The sequence below is a fragment of the Leucopleurus acutus genome, assembly GCF_964270905.1.
Source record: "Leucopleurus acutus genome assembly, chromosome: 18".
Taxonomy (NCBI): domain Eukaryota; kingdom Metazoa; phylum Chordata; class Mammalia; order Artiodactyla; family Delphinidae; genus Leucopleurus; species Leucopleurus acutus.
The window spans coordinates 23626563-23651848 of record NC_139160.1 but is presented as its reverse complement, the minus strand read 5'-3'; the positions used below and the strand labels follow the sequence as shown (position 1 = coordinate 23651848).

General features: G+C 41.0%; 1 protein-coding gene across 3 annotated transcripts in view; it reads right to left on the bottom strand.

The window, feature by feature from the left end:
* Positions 1–25286, bottom strand: part of EPSTI1 (epithelial stromal interaction 1) — a 96933-nt gene that overhangs the window by 20182 nt on the left and 51465 nt on the right. The window contains exons 7-9 of one of the 3 annotated variants that reach the window (XM_082859624.1): positions 21292–21385; positions 13317–13397; positions 9455–10799 (exon numbers count right to left, since the gene is read on the bottom strand). In XM_082859624.1, the coding sequence (XP_082715750.1) occupies positions 10752–10799; positions 13317–13397; positions 21292–21385 (223 nt within the window). In that variant the 3' untranslated portion in view covers positions 9455–10751. Of the gene's footprint in view, positions 1–9454; positions 10800–13316; positions 13398–21291; positions 21386–25286 lie in introns of those variants that run through there. The other 2 variants (XM_082859622.1, XM_082859623.1) reach the window with 2 other exon arrangements.

Below are 25286 nucleotides of genomic sequence, written 5' to 3'. Positions count from 1 at the left end.
ATGCAACACTGAAGGTTTTTTCCCCTTCACTAAAAAGAGTTTTTCTTCAAATAACATTGAGAAGCACTACGTTAGAATTTGCAGAACAACACTGGTTAGTGGTAGGGGTTGCAAATACCCTTATGTTGTTCACTGTTCTAATATTTTACCACTGACATTAATGTTGGTTATTGCTTTGGAAGACTATATGTATCTTAAGAGAAAAAATTTTATTTCTAGCTCACTATGTTTTTTTTAATTGATAGATTTTAACTTACCAATGCCATTTTTTACAACTACAGAGGTAGTCAAATTCTTTTTCTCTCACGACCTATCATATCTGCAGTGATATGATATAAAAAGTTATAATATATAGCTAGTCACCTTTGCATTCGAAGAAAAAACCTTACTATGTCTTGGTAAATTATTTAAGAGAAAAAAAATCCCATTAGGTTAGAATTTTCTTTCAGATGTTAATATCTATAAATCTCTGGGTGTGTATGTGTGTGTGTGTGTGTTTGTGTGTCTTCTCCCGTTACCAGGTTGTGACATCATGGGGATGACAGTTAAATAATATTAGTTCTAAATTATTTCATCTTTTTCCTTTCTCTGAAACAATTCGTAGAACATAGAAAAACAATCTGTTCCTTGAAAATTCTGATGAACTTGCCTGGAAAATTATCCACGTTTAGCTTGTTAGGGAGAAGTAATTCTCAGAAAATTTTAGAAATCACTCACATCTTCATTTGTCTTTATTTTAATTCTTTGAATCATTTTAGAGTTTTACATTTTCTCATAAAACCATTCACTTAATCCACATATTCATTACCATAGTATTATGTATAGTAATATAAACTTAATCTTTTCTAAAACTGTGGTTCTAGCCACTCATTTCTACTGTTGTGTAGAAACAGTAGAAATGGCAGTTGTGTAATCTTTTCTTCATTAGACTTACCAGAGATCTGTTCATTTTGTTGACCTTATCAAAGAACAAGCTGTTGGATTTTTATAACAGCTGTTTCTTGAAGTTTTGTTATTAATCTCTGTTCTTAATTACTTCCTTCAGTATAGTTTATTGTTCTTGTTCTAAATTCTTAGGCTGGATACTTAATTCATTTCTCTTTTGAGTACTGATTGGATTTAAAGTTATGATTTTTCTTTCTCTGAGTAGAGCATCTCAGGGTACAGCTTTGAATGCATTCCCCATAAAGTGCTCTCACCACGATTTCTAGTGTATTCTATGATAATTTTCTCTGTCATTGAATAATTTAAGTATGTTCTCATTTTTTGGTTTGTTTTTACTTTCCAAATGACTATATAAAATCAATAACCATGCAAAATCAGTAAGTGCACTCAGCCTATCAGAAAAATTTTTTTGAATTCCTAGAAGGTAGAAAGGAGACAAAATAAACTATACGGAGAAACAAGCATGCAGGATAAACCAGGGCTGAGTTAGCTGTGTTTCTGAAGGAGATCTGGGAGGCATTCATGAAGATGACCAGTTGGAGAACTACACTGAGATGAGCTTGGCAGTGGGCTCTTCCCCTCCCATGCTTGTGTACATAGCAGCAAGCACTGACACGGCCCCTTGGGTAACAGTGAATGGAGGAAGGGTGTCTGAGCTCAGAGAAACAGGACAGTGTCCCAGTACCTGCTGACTTTAGGAGAACAAGAGGCTGCCACACGCAGAAGACAGGCTCCTGTATATCTCACTTGGCCATGTGCCCAAAGAAACATGAGGAGATAACCAAGAATCACCAAACATTCGAGAAAGAAAACTACACGAGATAAAACTTAAAATGGAAAGGAAAAAAAGTACTGCTAAAATAGTAAATAGAAAATTTTAATGGTTGTATAATTACCATCAATGAAGAGATCAGAAAGACTACTGCACTTATAAAACAGAACGTGGCTATGAAAAAGTAAGTCAGCAACCTTGGTAAATAAACAGATTTGATGCATGTGCCAAGTAAGCAGAATGGACACTCATGAAGAAACGCAGTGAACAGGATGATCTAGCTCAAGGTTTCTTTCAGAATGCAACGGAAAAGGCCAAAGAGACAGGAAGTATAAGAAAAACAACTGAGATAGAGAACAGATATAGAATTTCCAAAAGCCACTTGATACATAACCCAGAAATGGACAGAAGAGACAATACAGGGGAAGAAATGTGAAAGGAAAATAGAAATTTCCCTGAACTGGAGTGAGATTTATATTTTGAGCTTAAATAGGCCAACCAAAGGTCATACAAAATTTAAAACAAAAACACTGTGAAATTTCTTATGATGGGGAGTAAAGGAGAGGAGAGAAAAGAGGAAAAATAAATAAATGGAACAGAAAATTCAGAGTCAAGAAAATAAAAAACAGAAAGCATGAAAGAAAATGTAGTTAAAAAGTAAATTATATAGGAGGGGCAGAGTCAAGATGGCGTACTAGGAGGATGCAGTATTCGCATCTCCTCACAACTAGGGCACCTACCAGGCACCAGTGGGGGACCACGGACATCTAAGGGGACGGGAGGAACCCCCAGCAACCGGGTAGGCTGTGGGGCATGGGGGGAGTGAAGGGGGAGGAGAAGTGGAGGTGGGATGGGACTGGTGGCCCTGAGGGGCGGCTGGGGGAGGGAAAGGCATCCCACACCCAAAGGGGCAAATTGGGGAACCATTGGGAGGGCAGAGGATCAAAAGGGAGTGTGGCCAGGTTTCCACTGCCCATTTGGGCCCCCAGGAACCTGCTGAGATCCTGGGCCTGATTCTCTGCCCACCTATGCCTCCTCCAGCTGCATGGATCCTGAGGGAGGGGGAGGGAAGGAAGGGGGAGCAAAAGTAAAGGCCGGACCTCCAGGACCAACACCCCTGAGGGGTGGTTAGGGGGAGAGGAGGAGTTCCTGCACCCAGCGGGACCCACCCATGGTTAGGGATCCAGCAGTGATGGGGGAGACCCTGGGGGACATGGTAGGGGAGGGGCGTGAAGGAACAGAAGGGAATGGGGGCAGTGCTTTCCCTATCCATTAGTCACCGGGAAGACTGTTGGGCTCCCAGGCCTAATCCTCTGCCCTCAGAGCCTCCCTCCTGCCCCGCAGAGCCCAAGCCCCACCCCTACACCCCCACCCAGGGCCCCACCTCTACAACTGGAGACCCCGTCTGAGACCCCCTCCAATGCGCTGGGGCTAAACCCCACCCACACAACCTCACTCAGCGCCCTACCTCCAAACTCCGGATCTCCACACTCCAGAGGCCCTCCTTTCGACATCTGGCCTTTCCCCTTACGTGCAGGTCCTAAGCAGAGGCCCTGCCCCATGCTTCAACATCACCCCGACTAGGCCCTGCCCCCCGCTAAAACGTCACGCCCCACCTACCTAGGTCCCACGCCACCCTAAACCGCACCCCTGCCTAAGTTCCACCCCCGCTAAACTCCACACCAATAGCCAAGTTTTCTTTTTTTTATTCCCTCTTTTACATTGGGGTTCTGTTTTACCTTGTTGATTCATTGTTGTTGATTCTTTTATATTTTTATTTTTCCTAATCTTTTACTTCTCTAATTTTATTTAATTCTTTATACTTTGTTATTGTGCTCTCCTTTTGGCGTGTTTTTCCTCCCCCGTTTTCTTTTTTTTCTTTTTTCTGTTGTGGTTTTATTTTACCTTGTTGCAGTTGTTTCAATTATAGTTTTATTTTTCCTAACATATTTTTTATCTTCCTAATTTTATTTTGTATTTTAATTCTTTGATATTGTACTGCTCCTTTTTTCTTTCTTTCTTCCTTATTATTATTTTTTTTTTTTACCATGCCATGAAGCTTGCAGGATCTTGGTTCCCAGGCCTGAGGTCGGGCCCAAGATCCTGTGGTGGGAGCTCCAAGTCCAAATTGCTGGACTAACAGAGAACCTCAGAAATCATGGAATATCCACCAGAGTGAAGCTTCCTGGAGGTCCTCATCTCAGCACCAAGACCCAGCTCTATCCAACTGCCTGCAAACTCCAATGCTGGACGTCTCAGGCCAAACAACCAGAAAGACAGGCATACTGCATCAACGATCAAAAGAAAAAAAAATGAAATGACAAAATGATACATTACAGAAGAAGAAGCAAGGTAAAAACCTACAAGACCAAATAAATGAAGACGAATAGACAAGCTACCTGAAAAAGAATTCAGAGTAATGATAGTAAAGATGATCCAAATCTCGGAAACATAATGGAGAAAATATAAGAAACATTTAATGAGGATCTAGAAGAACTAAAAAGCAAACAAACAGTGATGAACAACACAATAACTGAAATTAAAAATACCCTAGAAGGAATCAATAACAGAATAACTGAGGCAGAAGAATGGATAAGTGACCTGGAAGATAAAAGGGTGGAAATAAATTCCAGCAGAATTAAAAAAAAAAAAAGAATGAAAAGAATTGAGGACAGTCTCAGAGACCGCTGGGACAACATTAAACACACCAACATTCAAATTATAGGCGTCCCAGAAGAAGAAGACAAAAAGAAAGGGTCTGAGAATATATTTGAAGAGTTATAGTCAAAAACTTCCCCAACGTGGAAAAGTAAATACTCAATTTCAGGAAGCGCAGAGAGTTCCATAAGGATAAACCCAAAGAGACACACACTGAGACACATATTAATCAAACTATCAAAAATTAAATACAAAGAAAAAATGTTAAAAGCAGCAAGGGAAAAGCAACAAATAACACACACGGGAATCCCCATAAGCTTAACAGCTGAACTTTCAGCAGAAACTCTGCAAGCCAGAAGGGACTGGCAGGACATATTTAAAGTGATGAAAGGGAAGAACCAACAACCAAGATTACCTTACCCAGAAAGGATCTCATCCAGATTATACAGAGATATTAAAACCTTTACAGACAAGCAAAAGCTAAGAGAATTCAGCACCACCAAACCAGCTTTACAACAAATGCTAAAGGAACTTCTCTAGGCAAGAAACACAAGAGAAGGAAAAGACGTACAAAAACAAACCCAAAGCAATTAAGAAAATGGTAATAGGAACATACATATGGATAATGACCTTAAATGTAAATGGATTAAAAGCACCAACCAAAAGACATAGACTGGCTGAATGGATACATAAACAAGACCCATACATAGGCTGTCTACCCACTTCAGACCCAGGGACACATACAGACTGAAAGTGAGGGGATGGAAAAAGATATTCCATGCAAATGGAAATCAAAAGAAAGCTGGAGTAGCAATTCTCATATCAGACAAAATAGACTTTAAAATAAAGACTATTACAAGAGACAAACAGGGACATTACATAATGAACAACGGATCAATCCAAGAAGAAGATAGAAAAATTGTAAATATTTATGTACCCAACATGGGACCACCTCAATACATAAGGCAGATGCTAACAGCCATAGAAGGGGAAATCGATAGTAACACAAGCGTAGTAAGGGACTTTAACACCCGACTTTCGCCAATGGACATATCATCCAAAATGAAAAAAACACAGGAAACACAAGCTTCAAATGACACATTAAACAAGATGCACTTAATTGATATTTATAGGACATTCCATCCAAAAACAACAGAATACACTTTCTTCTCAAGTGCTCATGGAACATTCTCCAGGATAGACCATATCTTGGGTCACAAATCAAGCCTTGTTAAATTTAAGAAAATTGAAATCGTGTCAAGTAACTTTTCCGACCACAACTCTATAAGACTAGATATCAATTACAGGAAAAAAATTGTAAAAAGTACAAACACATGGAGGCCAAGCAATACGCTACTAAATAACCAAGAGATCACTGAAGAAATCAAAGAGGAAATCAAAAATACCTAGAAACAAATGACAATGAAAACACGATGATCCAAACCCTATGGGATGCAAGGCCAGGCACTATAAAACTATAAATGTAAGGCCAGGCACTATAAAACTATAACACTATAACACTATAAATATATAAAACTATAACACTATAAATGTAAGGCCAGGCACTATAAAACTCTTAGAGGAAAACATAGGCAAAACACTCTATGACATAAATCACAGCAAGATCCTTTTTGACCCACCTCCTAGAGAAATAGAAATAAAAACAAATATAAACAAATGGGACCTAACGAAACTTCAAAGCTTTTGCACAGCAAAGGAAACCATAAAAAAGACAAAAAGACAATCCCCGGAATGGGAGAAAATATTTGCAAACGAAGCAACTGACAAAGAATTAATCTCCAAAATACACAAACAGCTCATGCAGCTCAGTATCAAAAAAACAAACAACCCAATCCAAAAATGGGCAGAAGACCTAAACAGACATTTCTCCACAGAAGATATACAGATTGCCAACTCACTCATGAAAAGATGCTCAACATCACTAATCATTAGAAAATGCAAATCAAAACTACAATGAGGTATCACCTCACACCGGTGAGAATGGCCATCATCAAAAAATCTACAAACTATAAATGCTGGAGAGGGTGTGGAGGAAAGGGAACCCTCTTGCACCTTTCGTGGAAACTGATACAGCCACTATGGAGAAAATTATGAAGGTTTCTTAATAAACTAAAGATAGAACTACCATATGACCCAGCAGTCCCACTACTGGGCATATACACTGAGAAAACCATAATTCAAAAACAGTGATGTACCACAATGTTCACTGCATCACTATTTACAATAGCCAGGACATGGAAGCAACCTAAGAGTCCATCGACAGATGAATGGATAAAGAAGTGTGGCACACATATATATAATGGAATATTACTCAGCCATATAAAGAAGTCATAGAGTCTGTCATACAGAGTGAAGTAAGTCAGAAAGAGAAAAACAAATACCGTATGCTAACACATATATATGGAATCTAAAAAAAAAAAAAATGGTTCTGATGAACCTAGGGGCAGGACAGGAATAAAGACACAGACGTAGAGAATGGACTTGAGGACACAGGGAGGGGGAAGGGTAAGCTGAGACGAAGTGAGAGAGTGGCATGGACCTATGTACACTACCAAACGTAAAATAGCTAGTGGGAAGCAGCTGCATAGCACAGGGAGATCAGCTCAGTGCTTTGCGACCACCTAGAGAGGTGGGATAAGGAGGGTGGGAGGGAGACGCAAGAGGGAGGGGATATGGGGATATACGTATGCATACAGCTGATTCACTTTGTTATACAGCAGAAACTAACACTGTAAAGTAATTATACTCCAATACAGATATTAGGGAAAAAAAGTAAATTATGTAGCAAGAATATGTGCAAATACACTAGCAATCACAATAAATGAGAATATATTAAAAGAGACCACGAAATTGGGTAAAATGAAAATCAGCCATTTTTGTCACTAGAAATCTAATTTAAGCCAAGTGACACACAGGGGTTAAGTGATGGAAAAAGAAATTGCCCCATAAATTCTAACAAGAAGGATGGCAGAAAAATATATTAGAATCAGACAAAATTAAAAGACCAAAAACATAAAGCTAAAAATCACTAAATGGGAAGAGTAGTATATTACATATTAATCAAAATCTGTACTAAAAGGTAGGCTTCTCATAAGTCTCATTGGTTGGAACTACTTCCCATATCAATGGCTGAACCAGTCATAGTTAAGGAGACTAGAATTTCCATGATCAGTTAGACCATTTGCAAATGGATCCCTTGACTGATTTCTTCTGACTTCTTGGAAACACAGGCCATGGTAAGTAGGATGAATACATGAAGGAAAAAAACAAGGTTTTAGGAGAGAATTAGGCAATCGACAGTATTTTATACACCACTCAAGTTATCACAACACACAATTTTTTCTTGTATAGCATTAATTACTACCAAATGATTAATCACTATAAAACAAAAGTGCAATGTTTTTTGTCTCCTTTTGTCCATCTTCTCCATGAAAAAGTAAAATTCAGGAGAGCAGGGACCTTGTCTATCCTGTTTCTAATTGGAGCTCCAGCATCTTGCAGAAGGCTCAGTACATAATAGGAGCTCAATACATGTTTGTTGACAGGATGGATGGATGGATGAATACTGGGATGGATTACTCTGAGATAGATCAACCAGAATAATAAAGTGAAAAAAAAAAAAAAGGGCTTCCCTGGTGGCGCAGTGGTTGAGAGTCTGCCTGCCGATGCAGGGGACACAGGTTCGTGCCCCGGTCTGGGAAGATCCCACGTGCCACGGAGCGGCTGGGCCCATGAGCCATGGCCGCTGATCTTGCGCATCCGGAGCCTCTACTCCGCAATGGGAGAGACCACAGCAGTGAGAGGCCCGCGTACCAAAAAAAAAAAAAAAAAAAGCCAGAAAAGGAAAGCTTTATATGGTGTTAAATAATGTCAGAGTTACAGGGATAGAGGGATTGCAAAAAGACCACTGCATTGAATGTTCTGAAGGGATTTTACCTTTAGAGAGCAGTTTCAGTAAGAACATTTATGAATATAAACCAGAACATAAAGCATTAAGGACAAAGTGGGCAATAAAGGTATGATTACAGTAATATTACCTTTGTCCTCTTTGTTTGTTTGTTTTGGTAGAAGCAGAAAAGGTGTTAGCTCTGAGGATAGCAGAATCAAGGAAGGAGTTGGTTGGCTGCTTTATTTACAATGGCAAGAGTCAGCATGTTTGTTGACAAAAAATGTAGTAGTCAGTGGAGAAGAATATACTGAAGGTATAGTTTGGAAAAGGAATTGTAACTAAATTTCTAGAAGAGGGAATTGAATCAAATGTAAAATACTGAGAAGTTAAACTTAAGGAAGAACCTACTGTCACCAGAGACCAGAGTAATGTAAGAATGTGAAAGTCAGGGACATACAGGGCAGGATCAATGTGCTGTCACCTCAACTTAACCTAGAGAATCTACTCCCCAACTCCACAGTAGGTGTTCAATAAATACTTGTTGAATGAATGGAATGAACAAACACATGAATAGATGCAATGATACAAATGTGTTATTTTCTGTATCTTCCTACCATAAACGTGATTCTTTTTTTTGAATTTTGTTTTATTTACTTTTTATACAGCAGGTTCTTATTAGTCATCAATTTTATACACATCTGTGTATACATGTCAATCCCAATTGCACAATTCATCACACCACCATGCCCACCCACCCCCCCCCCCCGCCGCGGCTTTCCCCACTTGGTGTCCATACGTTGGTTCTCTACATCTGTGTCTCTATTTCTGCCCTGCAAACCGGTTCATCTTTACCATTTTTCTAGGTTCCACATATATGCGTTAATATACGATATTTGCTTTTCTCTTTCTAACTTACTTCACTCTGTATGACAGTCTCTAGGTCCATCCACGTCTCAACAAATGACCTAATTTCATTCCTTTTTATGGCTGCATAATATTCCATTGTATATATGTACCACAACTTCTTTATCCATTCATCTGTCGATGGGCATTTAGGTTGCTTCCATGACCTGGCTGTTGTACATAGTGCTGCAGTGAACACTGGGGTGCATGTGTCTTTTTGAATTATTGTTTTCTCTGGGTATACGCCCAGTAGTAGGATTGCTGGATCATATGGTAATTCTGTTTTTACTTTTTTAAGGAACCTCCGTACTGTTCTCCATAGTGGCTGTATCAATTTACATGCCCACCAACAGTGCAAGAGGGTTCCCTTTCCTCCACACCCTCTCCAGCATTTGTTGTTGTTTGTAGATTTTCTGATGATGCCCATTCTAACTGGTGTGATACCTCACTGTAGTTTTGATTTGCATTTCTCTAATAATTTGTGATGTTGAGCAGCTTTTCATGTGCTTCTTGGCCATCTGTATGTCTTCTTTGGAGAAATGTCTATTTAGGTCTTCTGCCCATTTTTGGATTGAGTTGTTTGTTTTTTTTTTAATATTGAGCTGCATGAGCTGTTTATATATTTTGGAAATTAATCCTTTGTCCATTGATTCATTTCCAAATATTTTCTCCCATTCTGAGGGTTGTCTTTTCGTCTTATTTATGGTTTCCTTTGCTGTGCAAAAGCTCTGAAGTTTCATTAGGTCCCATTTGTTTATTTTTGCTTTTATTTCCATTAATCTAGGATGTGGATCAGAAAAGATCTTGCTGTGATTTATGTCATAGAGTGTTCTGCCTATGTTTTCCTCTAAGAGTTTGATAGTGTCTGGTCTTACATTTAGGTTTTTAACCCATTTTAAGTTTATTTTTGTGTATGGTGTTAGGGAGTGTTCTAACTTCATTCTTTTATATGTAGCTGTCCAGTTTTCCCAGCGCCACTTATTGAAGAGACTGTCTTTTCTCCATTGTATATCCTTGCCTCCTTTGTCATAGATTAGTTGACCACAGGTGCGTGGGTTTATCTCTGGGCTTTCTATCTTGTTCCATTGATCTATATTTCTGTTTTTGTGCCAGTAGCATATTGTCTTGATTACTGTAGCTTTGCAGTATAGTCTGAAGTCAGGGAGTCTGATTCCTCCAGCTCCGTTTTTTTCCCTCAAGACTGCTTTGGCTATTTGGGATCTTATGTGTCTCCATACAAATTTTAAGATTTTTGTTCTAGTTCTGTAAAAAATGCCATTGGTGATTTGATACGGATTGCATTGAATCTGTAGATTGCTTTTGGTAGTACAGTCATTTTCACAATATTGATTCTTCCAATCCAAGAACATGGTATATATCTCTCCATCTGTTGGTATCATCTTTAATTTCTTTCATCAGTGTCTTATAGTTTTCTGCATACAGGTCTTTTGTTTCCCTAGGTAGGTTTATTCGAATGTGTTATTTTCTGTATCTTCCTACCATAAACATGATTCTTCTCGTTGTCTTAAGGTAAACCATTGAAGTGATAAGGAGTAACAGACTCTACCAGCCAGGAAATGCCTCCAGGGGACATTTTCCAACAATGACAGACTGAGCAAAAAGGGAGAGAAGCAAAACCAAGGTAAATATCCTTATATATTCTACCCTTATTGAAGTCCCTAGTGATGAATTATCTATACGCTCGCACTTCATTTTACTGAAAGCTTCAGTAAGTAAAGGGAAATAATTTATGTAAAAAAAATGTTTAATCAATAACCAGAAAATAGGTATGTATCAATATTTGTCTAACTCCAGAAGAAAAACAAGATTAAGAAATAAAAAGCTTAATTTTCACTGTCTAAAGTAACTGCTCAACCTGAAAATTAAATCCCAGATCTGATTTTCTAATCTGTTGAGCATTCTCTTTATAAAATGTTCTACTTTTAATGGTTTTCACATTCTGAATATATACACCAAACTTTATAAAATACTATTTAAAACTCACTAAAAGTTATTTTAAAGTAAATCGTATCTACAATGATTTCACAACACTCCCCTCGGTATCTAAGTCCCTCAGGACCTAGGAATAAATTAAAAGATCACAGAAACACTTCATGTGATTTAACAGACATTACTGAAAATACAACATGAGTGTATACCAGATTTAGTTTCCACATGCTAATTACTAGAATCTTACTATAACATTGCTTCTTTAATTGTGGATTTCAATATGAGGCCTTTGTCAGAAGAAAAAAAAATTGTTAAACACCAAGGGATAAAAATGTTTCATGGTTTCTTTATTGTTTATATAGTAGCTTAATAACTAAATTGTCAACTTACATTATTTCTTTCAACAATTTAATTACTACGTACTATGCACAATACAGCTCAGCGACACAGTCATTTATATCATATGCTGGATGAAATTATGAAAGAGTAAGAAGTTGGCCACTTTTGGGAGGAGGGTAGCACTCAAAAGGGTCAAATTGGGCTTCCCTGGTGGCGCAGTGGTTGAGAGTCCGCCTGCTGATGCAGGGGACACGGGATCGTGCCCCGGTCTGGGAAGATCCCACATGCCGCGGAGCAGCTGGGCCCGTGAGCCATGGCCGCTGAGCCTGCACGTCCGGAGCCTATGCTCCACAATGGGAGAGGCCGCAACAGTGAGAGGCCCGCGTACGGCAAAAAAAAAAAAAAAAAAAAGGGTCAAATTAGAGCAACGACAATTAGTACATATTTTGTAATATGATTTCCACCCACAATTGCTATAATAAGTTACCTTGTGCAACAAAGACATAATGGAAAAAAAACAAATTAAACGAAATCGAGGAACTCAGAATGGGAGTTAGAATTCTGTTAATTGTATAATTGAAGAAACAGATTTAAGAGACATTCTGGAAGAGGGTTTCCCTGGTGCCACCATGGTTAAGAATCCGCCTGCCAATATAGGGGACACGGGTTCGATCCCTGGCCCGGGAAGATCCCACATGCCATGGAGCAGCTAAGCTCGTGTGCCACAACTACTGAGCCTGTGCTCTGGAGCCCGCAAGCCACAATTACTGAGCCCATGTGCCACAACTACTGAAGCCCGCGCACCTAAAGCCTGTGCTCCACAACAAGAGAAGCCACCACAATGAGAAGCCCGCGCACCGCAACGAAGAGTAGCCCCCGCTCACCACAACTAGAGAAAGCCCGTGCACAGCAACAAAGACCCAGCACAGCCAAAAATAAAAAAATAAATAAATTTATTTTTTAAAAAAAGATATTCTGGAAGAAATGACAGGATATCACCATAAACACAGCAAGAAAAAAGCTGGAAAATAAAAATGATGGGGAATATAATGGTCTTCAACTAGCTGAATAATTTATTTTGCTCTTTTAAAGGACCTGGAATGAAGTGGCCCCTTGGAGCTGACTCCCATCTTCCCCATCACTCCCAGCCCTTGTTGAGGAGCCTCTGGCACCACTGAGCCTACGTATCAAGGCAGGTATGACCATCAAGTCACAACACTGTTTTTAGTTACATGCCAGAAATTTCATATTCTAATAAGGATTACCCTTGAAGTACTTCTCTTAGGAGGTTCTGTATTCATTTCACTGATTTCTCTTGCTCGTTTTATTTGGAATTTTATGTTTTGTTTGGAATGCCTCACATATTTGTATACGTGTAGAGTATCCTTACTTTTCATTCTATGTATATTTTTAGATGAACATTTAAGCCAGTTTCATGATTTTGTATGCCTGCTTTGTTTGTTATGCATTATAGTAGTCTCTGGACACTATTTGCAATATCATATATCTTTGGTTTAAAAAATGGCAGTGGCATTGGTTATGTTTTGTAGATCGTAAGTTCCCAAGTGTTCTATCATCTTCTCCATGAGATGCTGGCTCCAACTACAGCAGACACACTGTAGCCCCTATGAGGCTAAGTATCACGAGAGTTTTGACCAGAAGGAGCCACCACACCACCATACTCTTAAAACACATTCACATCTCACCATTTTTAACACCTGTGGTTTTTTTTTTTTTTCAGAATTTTCATGTATGTAAGAATTTCTGTTCCGAAACCCTTCAAAATTATCTAGTACCCCAAGCAAATAATTAGCAGTGGCTAATTGGGTCTTTGAATACCTTCTGGCTATGTTCGTCCTTCATCTTTTGCAATTTTTTAGTTCCTTCCCTTATAGAATCCATATAAGCCTGTCTTCTGGCCTGTAATGGTATAGGAAAAAAAATCATGGGAAAAAAGCATCACAACAGTGTACTGGGCTGCCTATCATGGGTCTGGTTCTAACAAATTAACCTCATACTAAGCATGTTGTAAGCTCTCCATATACAGTTGCTTACTGAGTGATTTATGCATGTGTCTGCAGATGCCCCTTGGGATATACAAAAAGAAGGGGAGTATAAGCACAGTCATCCAGCACATTTTAAAGGATGATCTAAATGTTTGTTTCATTAAGCTTTAAAAATATCCCCTCAGAGATAATCGACATAGTTTATTCTTTCTAATGAGAAGGATTTGAATCAGAGGAAAGCTAAATATATTTTTCAAGAATATTCCAACTAGCTGTTAAATATCAGAGGCAAGCAATGGTGACACTGACTACAGAAGCACTGACGTGTCTACTGCTCATTAACGCTATCCCGTTAAAAAGCGTGTCAGCTGCTGATTGATACCATGTAATCCCAGAGATGCCTTTCTCTCTAGGTCTTTGCGTCCCTAATCTGTACCTGAAGTTCACTTCTCTTCCTGAGAGGGGAAGCAAAGCCTGTTCAGGAGCACAGGAGCCATCATTTCTGGCTGAATTAGGACCTCAAGGGGGAACCTCGGAAGAGCCAGCACACACGGTAAGATGTCCTTCAGTCCCAGTGACCCTCCACGTCAGTGTTCCCCCCATGGGCGCAGAGACCATGTGTGCTGGAATTTATGAGATTTCAAGTATCCTATCTGTTCATGTCACTTTCTCTCCCTCACATTGATTTGTAGCCCATCCTCTGTAAGGCAGAGAGGCCAGCCTGATAAGCTAATGCGTAGGAAATCCATTGTTCTCATAAAACTACCAGCAGCATCACGGCAGCAGGTGACATATTTCAGGCCTAGTTCTTTGGACTAATAATCCATAAAGTTTATGTAGCCTGATCCCCCCTTTTCTCTTGCCATAATTTTTCTCAAGCACTTCTTAATTCATTCCCCCATTTCTGTCACTATAAAACCCATATTCCATCAAATAATAAGAAGCACTTGCCAGAAAGGGAGAGAGGCTCTCTGAATTGTATCAGCTGTAGCACTACCCATTAGGAAGGTGGAGCTCCAGATGTGTTCAGAAAGCCCACATATATCCAAACCCTGCTACATTAGACAGGCACACATATCCTAGGACTTTGTTGTATCCATATTCTGAAAACAAGGGGACTGTGATAACATATAAAGGAGGGGGAGTCATTCTCCAATGACCCCTTCTTTTTATATTAGAGAAGGCTAGTTTTTATCACAAATATCCCACACAAGATCTGAAAGGTGGGAAGGGGGCCGGGGGCGCATCTTATATTCAAGGGACTAAAAGGAGGAGTAAGATAGTTAAAGCAGATATGATGACTTTATTGAGGAACCTATTTGTATACCTTTCTTTTAAAGTTAACCACTTTGCTGTTCTTTTATCAAAACATGGGTCCTAGTTTTTGAGTCAGAAAAGAAAATGGTTAGACACATAAAGTGTCAATGAAAAGGCCACAGAAACTAGGAAGTCACATGGCATCTCAACTACAAAGAGTTCAAAGTTACTTGCAGTCCTAATGCTTGCTGTGATCCCTGGGCAGGACAGGAAGTTTCTGTTCAAAAATAGGGGGAAAAAAACTTTTGATCACTATTTTTCTTAGTTCTAAGTCCCAGAAATTTCTATGTCATATTCACATTATTTTTCTATCATAAAATATTGATTTAATGTATTAATAATAAATTTTTTGTTATTCAGCTAAAATATACACTTTTAGTCATCCTCCCCCACAAGCTATGCTTATAATATATTAATTCAATAAGCAATATTTCAGCCTCCTATGCACAAGCACTGTGGTCAGACATGACCCCAGACCTCAAGTGCTTATAGCCTAGTGTGGAAGCCAGACAAAAAGATTAATGAGACTAATGATTATATATATATATATATATATATATATATACACACACACACATATATCTGCCCCAAGTTCCTGGCATAGAGGTCCTAAAACCTTTGTAATTTCCTAGACGGTAAGAGCTTTAGGAGCATCTCTTGTTCTAATATTTCGTCTCTGACCCCATCCCTGACTCAGGGCTCCTTAAAATCCTAATTTCCTAAGTGGTTAAAGCATAATGAGCATCTTTTGTTCTACTGAGGCAACTCCATGTGGGCTCCTGGATGACTCCTGCACGGGGGCTGGTCACCAGAAAGACTGAGCCATGATTAGATGTTTGTAATTTTCAGTCTCAAACCCCCATCCTCCAGAGAGGAAAAAGGAGCTGGAAATGGAATTAATAATTGATCATACCTACATGAGGAAGCCTCCATAAAAGTCCCAGAGGCATGGGGGTTCAGGGTACTGTCAGGTAGGTGAACATATCCATATACCAGGAGGGTGACTAGACCAACTCCACAGGGACAGAAGTTCCTGCACTCGGGACCCTCCCTGACCTCACTCTATGTATCTCTTCATCTGGCTGTTCATCTGTATCCACCCCTTAATAAACTGGTAAACATAAGTAAGTACATAGTAGTATGAGTTCTGTGAGTGGCTCTAGTAAATTAAGTAAACCCCAGGTGCAGGTTGTGGGAACTTGTGATTTGTGGCCAAGTTGGACAGAAGTTGTGGGTACCCTGGGGACCTACCACTTGCGACTGGCAACTGAAGTGGGGAGCAGTCTCGTGGGACTGAGTCCTTACCCTGTGGAATCTGACGCTATCACCAGGCAGAGAGTGTCAGAACTGAGTTGAATGGTAGGACACCCAGCTGGTGTTGCACGACTGCTTGGTGGGGAAAACACCGCACACACCTGGCCTCAGAAGTGTTGTGTGTGTGTTGTCAGTGGGGCAGGAGTAAAGGAGACACTCAGGAGAGAAAGGACTGGGTTTTTTTCTAGCTCAATATGCCAGGAAGTAAGGGGAAAAAAGTAGTCAAAGGTAAATTAGAGGAGAAAAAATTTTTACAAAAAAGAAGACAAATCAAGGAGGCCTAAGATTTGAATAATAAGAATCCCATAAAGAGAAAATGAAGGGAAATAACTCAAAGAAATAACACAAGAAAATCATCTAAAACTAGAGATAAGTTTCCAGACTTAAAATGAATAAAAATGACCATCCCACTAAGGCACAATATGAAATTACAGAATATCAGAAAAAAGGAGGTATTAAATTATTTCCAGGGGAAGCACAGAAAAGACCTCATATAAGAACTGAAATTCAGATGGCCTTGGGTTTCTCAGGAACAAATAACTCAAAGTTAGACCAGCAATGCCTTCAAAACGCTAAAGGAAAATTATTTGCAATTTGAAATACTTAACAGAAAATTGCAAGCTAAGTGTGAGGGCTGAATAAAGACAGTTTCAGACATGCAAGGGCTTGAACAGACATCTTCTCTTGGCAAGCTACTAAATAATATGCTCCACCAAAACAGAGAAATAAATTTAAAATATAGAGAACCAGGAATCAGGGAACCCAACACAGAAAAGCAACACGAGCAACTCCCCAGATGATGTTACAGCAGTGACTCTCATCCTTGGCTGCAGAGTAGAATTACCTGGGGAGCTTTAAAAGCCTGAAGCCCAGGCCACAATACAGCAGGAGCTCAGGGGGTTCTGACCCAGGCATCAGGGAACTTTAAAGCCCCCCCCCCGCCCCCGGTGATTCCAATGTGCAGATGAGGTTGGGAATCATTCCGTGAAAGGACAGTCGCAGGACCACAGCTGTGTAGGAGGCTTAAAAGAACAACCAGCACAGGTTAAGTCAGGAGGGAGGAGGAAGAGAGGACGGACATTTCCAGAAGGGAAAGAAACCCAAAATTGACAAGTTATCTGACAGGCACAAAGTGGAAAACTGTGTGGAAATTTTCATCAAGAGGCACTTTGTAGAACAGCCACAAAAGCTAAAGGAAGGCCATCAAATGTTCAAAGGAAACTAAGAAAATGCAAAAATAAAATGAAATTTTTTCAAAGTTTTGAAAGGAAAAATATGTAGAGTATAACTAGCTTGGCAGTGAGAAAATATTTTCAGAGTCATAATAAAGGAAAGCCTTGAAATACTGAATGATTATATTGGGAGAATGGGGGAAAGAAATAAGATCTAACACTGATTAATCAAGAGATAGCAATATACACGTTAACAGATATTTAGAGCCAAATAACAAAAGACACAACTAAGGGAATGTGGCGGGATGAATAGTGGCCCCCCAAAGATGTCCGCGTCCCAGTCCCTGGAAGTTGTCAATGTTATACTTTATATGGCAAAAGGGACTCTGCAGAAATTGAGGAGCTGGAGACCGGGATATGGGCCTGTGTGATCCAGGTGGAACCAATATAATCGCAGTGGTCATTATGAGAGGAAGGCGAGAAGGTCAAAGTGTGGAGAGAAGGTGAGGTGAGGATGAAACGTTAAGATTAAAGTGATCCACGTGCCAAGGAGCCAAAGAATGGTGGCAGCCCAGAGACGCTGGAAGAGGCAAGGAACTGATTTCCCCTCGAGCCTCCAGAAGGAAGCAGCCCTACTGACACCCTGACCTCAGTCCCTTCATCCTCATGTCTGACCTCTGGCCTCCAGAACTATGAGTGTTGTTTTAAGCCACTAAAGTGGCAAAACGTCATTACAGCAGCAATGGAAAATACAAGGAGTTTAAAGAATTGAAATGGAGGTAGGATTGAAGGGATGCAAGGGACGCGTGCCTTTCAGTGTTGACTTTTTAAAGGTCACGTGACACATGGGTAAAAACTTAAAGCAAACTGCACTGAGTGTTCAGAGTAGTGGAAGTGAGAGGATATGGCCAGACAGGCGGGAATTAGAGAGCAGTGCTCCTCAAACATTAAGGTGCACACAGATCACCCGTGGACCGTGTTAAAATGCAGGCTAGGGCTTCCCTGGTGGCGCAGTGGTTGGGAATCTGCCTGCCAATGCAGGGGACATGGGTTCGAGCCCTGGTCTGGGAAGATCCCACATGCCGCGGAGCAACTAGGCCCGTGAGCCACAACTACTGAGCCTGCGCATCTGGAGCCTGTGCTCCGCGACAAGAGAGGCCGCGATAGTGAGAGGCCCACGATGAAGAGTGGCCCCCGCTTGCCACAACTAGAGAAAGCCCTCGCACAGAAACGAAGACCCAACACAGCAAAAATAAATAAAAATTGATTTAAAAAAAAATTGGTGAATTTTTGAAAACAAATGCAGGCTGATTCAGGTCTGGAGCTCCCAGGTGATGCTTACACTGCTGGTCCCTGGAGCACACTTGGAGCAGCAGAGACCTAGACTGCAGGACCGCAGAGAGGTGAGTTGTGGGAGGTAGGGGAGAATGGAGGCACAGGAGGACAGAGGGCAGAGGGGGCTTTGTGCTTAAGCTAAGGCATTTTGACTTGATCCCTGAAGATACAGGGAGCCACTGGGCAGTGGAAGAACAGGATGAGGTTTTTTAAAAATTACCAGTCCCTGTAGAAGAGGCAGGAGGAAGCAAACCAGAGACGGGTTGTACATTAATTGTACAACTGGAAACATTCAGTGATCAGGACTGGGGAGGGTATGATGATGCTGGTACTTCTGCTTCCACACCCACCCCCAGTACAGAGAACTATATCCATCCATGTGTGAGTGGACACTGTAAGTTCTTCTTGTCTGAAGTTCTCCTGTGCGACACCCACAGGAATCTTCTTCTTGTCTTTTTCACTGACATCGTCATATGGCATTTATTAAATTCCCATCTGCCATGGCAGCCCCACATTTAAATAAGTGTAAGAAGAACAATTTTCTCAGGAAAGTTGCATTATATAGTAAAATTTAAATTGTGTTTAAAAACACTTGAGACAGTGCGGCTCCTCACGCCCCACCTAGATGGAGACCATGCAGTGCTCACCTTCTGTGCACTGACCACAGTTAAGGCAAACTGCGGGTGTCTTCTTTTAACTTCGCAAAAGTGTCGTGTACATACTTGATTTTCCTAAAGCATTAAGAAATGGTTCTGCAGTGCATTCTCTGAGGACTTCTATGCATTTGGATTAGACAGTATGAGAAGAATACAATATGGGTAAAAAAGTCAGTTAAATGTATTGAACACCCACAAATTATTAATAGTTTGGTGTCAAAACGGGAGCAGCTATTGAATGCTGCTGGTAAGGAGCCAATACTGCTCCATATTTCCTATTAATAGCTCTGAGGATCTTATGACTAAGGCACTCATCAATCCACAGAAAATGCAGCTCTCGGAAAGATTACTAATGCCTTGGAAGACACTATTAAAATTCCAGGATGATCTTGTTAAATTGAAGAAACGAGCCAGAATCAATCGAGCAAAAGCACACAGGTGTTTCGACCACAGAATTCGAGAAGCCCTCAAACAGAAATCAAGACCATCCTGCCAGCCCAACACCCAGGTGGTAAAGCTGGCCAACTCCTGCTTTCCCTCCCCTCCCCCATAATGAAAAGGCTATCCAGACAGATGTCATGGAGCGTCTCTACCCGGGGTTTAATTCTACTACCTACAGCTTCTCAACTCCTTCCTCCAGCGCCCTGCAATGAGGGGAGAGGGATGATGGATTTGATGTGACTTGTGGAGCCCACACTAGTAAATTTGGACTTTGGAACACCGCCTTAGAAGCACGGAAAAAAGAAGCAGCATTTAGAGGTTTGCAGGTAAGAGGAGAATGACTTTTTCCCAAGGAGTGTCCTAATGTCTTCCTGACATTTTAAAATGTGGTCACTAAAGAGAAAAGGCGCTGGGTGGAGAGGAAGATCAGATGTCTCTAACAACCTCTCATTTACCTGCCCAAACCCTGAAAAGCTAAGACTTTTAAAAACTTAAACCAATCTTTTCTTTCAACTACAAGGCTTTCCAATGGTCATCCTTAATGACACTACTTCCTTGCCCCCAGTTGGTCAGCCCTGCCTCGTTCACCTCCTAAGTGGTTCTCTGACCTGCACTCTCATCTCCATCCTCTCACCCACCACCTTACTTCAAGTCTTCATCATTGCTTGCCGAGGCTAATATAGAAGCCTCAGAGAGCTCTCTATTACTTCAGACCCATCCTTCACCTGGTTACCAGTGATCCAGCGAAAATGCAAATCTGACCTTGAGGCTTTCCTGTTCAAAACTGTTCAGTACCTTCAGTACTGACAGAATGAGGTTCAAGTTTTCCAATGTGGCATATACATGTCTGCAGTGGTGTCCTACCAGAAGCACCATGAGCTTCCTGTGTGGGGCATCTCTGGAACCTCAGTGTCCGGGAGTTGCTGATAGCATCTTGTACCCGGGGTCAGGGATGCTACAAATCCTGCACTACCCACGACAGCCCACACAATGAACCATCCCAGACTGCCACAAATGAGAAACTCTCCTCATGGCTACTGATTTCTTCTCCAGCCTTCTGGCTTGCCCTTCTAGACTGTGGCTACACAAAACTCATCCCTAACACAGCCATGCTTTTTCTTGCCATTATACCTTAATCTTGCTTCTAATTTCTGACACCTGGAATGACTCTCTTCTGACTCATCTTTTAGGCTTCAGCTTTCCAACTGCTACATGCTCTACACTCACCACTCTGCTTTATACCTGGTTCTCTCCTCCACTTGACTAAGGTCCTTCCAGGCAGAAATTGTATGTGCTTGGTAGACCTTATATAAACATAAAAATTTGAGGGATGGACAGATGGACGGATGACTGGGTGAGATCAAAGGTTTTTCAGAGGCTGATGCTCAGTCCATAATGTTGGCAACAAGTACAAGCATTGTCTTACAGCTGAGACAATAGTTGAGGTCAAAGTTTCAGCTCAGATCACCTGCCTTTACTTCCAAAATTCTATGCTGTACAGGTCACTCTCTGGCCTTAATCTTCATCCACTTTACAAAGTGCCAGATGACACCCTGAATGACGTTCCACTTACCCAAGCTGAAGATTGTGGGTCACAAACAGCCACTGGACGGGTACCTCTGTGTGGCGACTGTGTGTCGAATCTTCTCAAGAACTCAGCAGTTTTGCTAGCGCAACCCAAATAGGTGTTAGTGCCTTCATCAAAGTAGAACTATCATTATTTATTGTGCCTTTGGGTACTAGCCTAGACTTTTATTGGGGGATGACTAAAAGTGTCCTAGGTAGAACAAAAGGTGAGTTTGCGGACACGGTAGAGTAGAAAATCAAAACAAAATGCTATTGCAAGGCTGCATTCATAGTTTGAAAAATGTAAAACTAGGTTTGTGGAGTATGAGCCTATGATTTCATTTTTTTCTGCTTCGTGTACTTTGACATGGAGATAAATGTCCTCTCAGATTCCACAGTATGGGGCCCTAATTTCCTATCTGAACATTTAAAGCGTGACACTCAGACTTCACTGTAGGGCTGTGGAATATCCCTCCCCTACAACACCTCACTCCACACTGGTGTCATATTAGGCCCTTCACCCTCCAGGGGTCTCTCTCCTAGTCATCTCACTGCCCTCATGCTTTGACTACTCTCAGCATACACAGAGCTGCTAACCCATAACTCTTAACCATTTATGAGTCCTGGACCCCTTTGGAATTCTGAAAGCAGAAACGGACCCTCTGCCTACACACACACATACATACACACACACACACACACACACACACACCTTTATACTTGGTTTGTACCTTCCACGGAAGGTAAGAAGTGCTGCCAGTTCTGGTCTGTATTTCTGGCATCTCTTTTTAGCTCTAAGAGACTGTGATAGATGGACCTAGACGAATCCTCTGTCTTAATAAGTTGCTTTTTCCTTAAAAATCCACCCCATCATCCCAGTTCCTCCCCTCATGTATGTCAAGCATGAATATTGGAATTGTTTCCCAGTCCTTACTGTAACAACTGCCCCATTCTGCTTACCAGTGATGAATTTCTGTTCCTTTGTCCTTTCCCCATGTAATTTGTGGGATTTTGATCCCCTTACTCCATATTCACAATCAAATAGCTCAGCAAGGCCAGACTTACACTGCACCAGACCTTGCACCCTGCTCCCCTTCTGCTTCCTTCTTTGTCATCCCTCTGCTTCCCGCTAATACTTTAGGCTGATGCTAAGATCCAATTTATCAAGCATTTAGGGCATGGGCATCAAAGGAGACACAAATGGTCTGGTAAAAATAAATGGTATCCAGTGAGCAGGGGGGGAATCAGAAAGGAATTAGAAGTTAAAGAGATGCCAACATAACTTCAAATAATTACTTAGGTAGAACACGGCACTTGAACAAGGTCAGAAGCTTGAGCTGGGAAAGGAAGAGCTGAAAGTTAAGTGACAAACATAACCCTGAGAAACACAAGGCTTCGGCAGCTGAGACAAGCAGGTTTTCCATTTGTCTAGGATTGCTTATCTTGCCCAGAATAGACAAGGAGACTAATGAAGTCGCAGAGGCTGGAAGCTGCCCCGTTGTCTGGGGCTTTATGAAGCCATCAGTCAAAAGTGCAAAAAGAAGAGTATTGCCAGAAGTTTGGTTAAGATTTCTGAATATCCTTAGCTGAGAGCAGACCACGGGAGAAAGCAGTGAAAAAGAAGCACCATGATAATAAGCAGATAAGGAGCTTCAGACCAAGTAGGCTGGCAGCCCTGCATTGTGTTCCAACAGTTGCTTCTTACCTGCCAATGCCAAGCACTAAGCTGGCTGGGTTGCTAACCACCAGGCATGGCCTTTGTGCCAACGATCACTGCCCCACTCATGCCACAATCATAATGACAGGGCCACAGGACTGTCAGAGGCATACAAGTAGGGGCCTGTGAAGAATGGTGGATAACTCCCAAGTGATTAACTATACAAACAAGACAAGTTCCAAGCTACCAGGCTAAATGGCCTTTTTCTACTATCAATACTGTAAATTCCACACATTGGCTGAACTGGACTGGAATTCCTGTAGGTAATTATGGTCGTATTTAATAAAAACAAAATATATGAACCTCCTTGAGGGGCAAAAGGAGGAAGATCTACTGGACGGGAAATCCAACAAAACTAAGAACCCTGGACTCTAGCACTGAGTCACCTTTTCATGGGGGTTCTTTCTTTGTCACCACTGTGACTCTGCCACCTACTGAGGGGGGTGATCCTCTCCCACTTTATCACTTTGACCCAGGCATAAATACAGGATCCCTTCCTTTATTCTCCATAGAACAACTGAGGATGGACCACCAATAACAGACTGGTTTTGAAGATCTACTTAACTCATCTCCACCTTATGACACTTGTTCTTAGGGTGATGCCTATGGCTTATCCTAAAATGTCTCTTCAGCGTAGCATCACCTGGACATAATCCCATTGTAGCAGAGACTGCTAAATATCCATCAGAATGGAAGTTCTCCTCTTCTAGTCACACAACCTGACTACATTTCCTAGCCTCCCTTACTGCTAAGGCTGGCCATGTGGTTGAGTTTTGACCAATGGAATGAGGAAGTGATACACACCACTTCCAGGATGAACTCATAATAAGTTTCCTACGCATGCACCTCCACACATTTTCCTCCTCCTTCTGGCTGTCCGGAATAGAGGCAAACCCCAGCACAAAGTTGGAAGTCGTTTGTGTATTGAAGGTGGTAGCACTGCTAACAGTTTTCGGTGCCTGAATATCTGAGTGGAGGGGGTCTCCTCTCAAACCTGTTCACCCATGTCTTACATGAGAAAAAAATAATAATAATGCTCAAGCAACTATTTATTTTGAGGTCTGTTGATCACAGCAATTAGCCAACCCTAGTAATACAACATAAATTTATATATACAAGAGAATTAGCTCTCCATTTAGGTCATCAGTTCCACAAGTAGTACATAAGAAGAGGCCAAGAAGAGCTGAGGAAGAGTAGAAGAATAGAATTCTCAAGGATTAAGCTAGGCATCTTAGTTATTTCAGAACCTTAGTCAGGGGAGGAGAATGTGGGAAAGGGGAGGAACCCACCCATCCTTAAGCTGTCTTGGTATCAGGCCTAGGAGCTGCCTAGGCCCAGAGTATAAAAACGTGTACTCATTTATCCCAGTAGTTTGAGGACAGGTAGGGGTTTGGAAGGAGAAACTGAGGGTGAGAAAGTCAGGGAAGGAAAGGGATATGGCTGGTTATATTGCAATATGATGGAATATTAATGTTAATGGAGATTCATCAATCAAAAAGTTTTTGACTTTTTTGAAAGGATAAAATATACGGGAAAGGCCACAGAGAGTGAAATGTGTGTCTGTTGGCTCATTTAAATAGGAGACAGAAATGCAAAGATAATTCCTACAAGGCTTTTTAAAAAAAATAGTTAGAAAAGACAACTAGGGTTTCTAACGTTCATGGAAGAATCAGTTTACATGAAAAACAAACTTTTGGTTACCAAAGGGGAAGCGGGGAGAGGGATAAATTGGGAGTATGGGATTAACAGATGCACAGTACCACATATAAAATAGATAAACAGCAAGGATTTTAAAAAAGAATACGCTCAAAAACATTCACTTAGATCTGTAGGAGCTTGTGAATCAGGTTCCTGCCACTAATCACACCCCAGGGCTACAAGGTGCTACGCACCTTCCTCTACCTGGTTACCCACCAGGTAACCGCCAACTTTGCACCATGACAAGACACATAAGAACACACTAATAGGGACTTTCCCTGGCGGTCCAGTGGTTAAGACTTTGCCTTCCAATGCAGGGGGTATGGGTTCAATCCTTAGTCGGGGAGCTAAGATCCCACATGCCTTGCGGCCAAAAAAACCAAAACATAAAACAGAAGGAATATTGTAACAAATTCAATAAAGATTTTTTTAAAAAATAGTCCACATCAAAAAAAAAAAGAACATACTAATAAAAATGTTAAACTACCGATTTTAAAGCTAGTCATAATTTAAAAGGTACCCTCACTGAAAAAATACCAGTGACAAATATCTCCCTGGTTCTTTTCATCTTGCTGGGAGTGAATGGG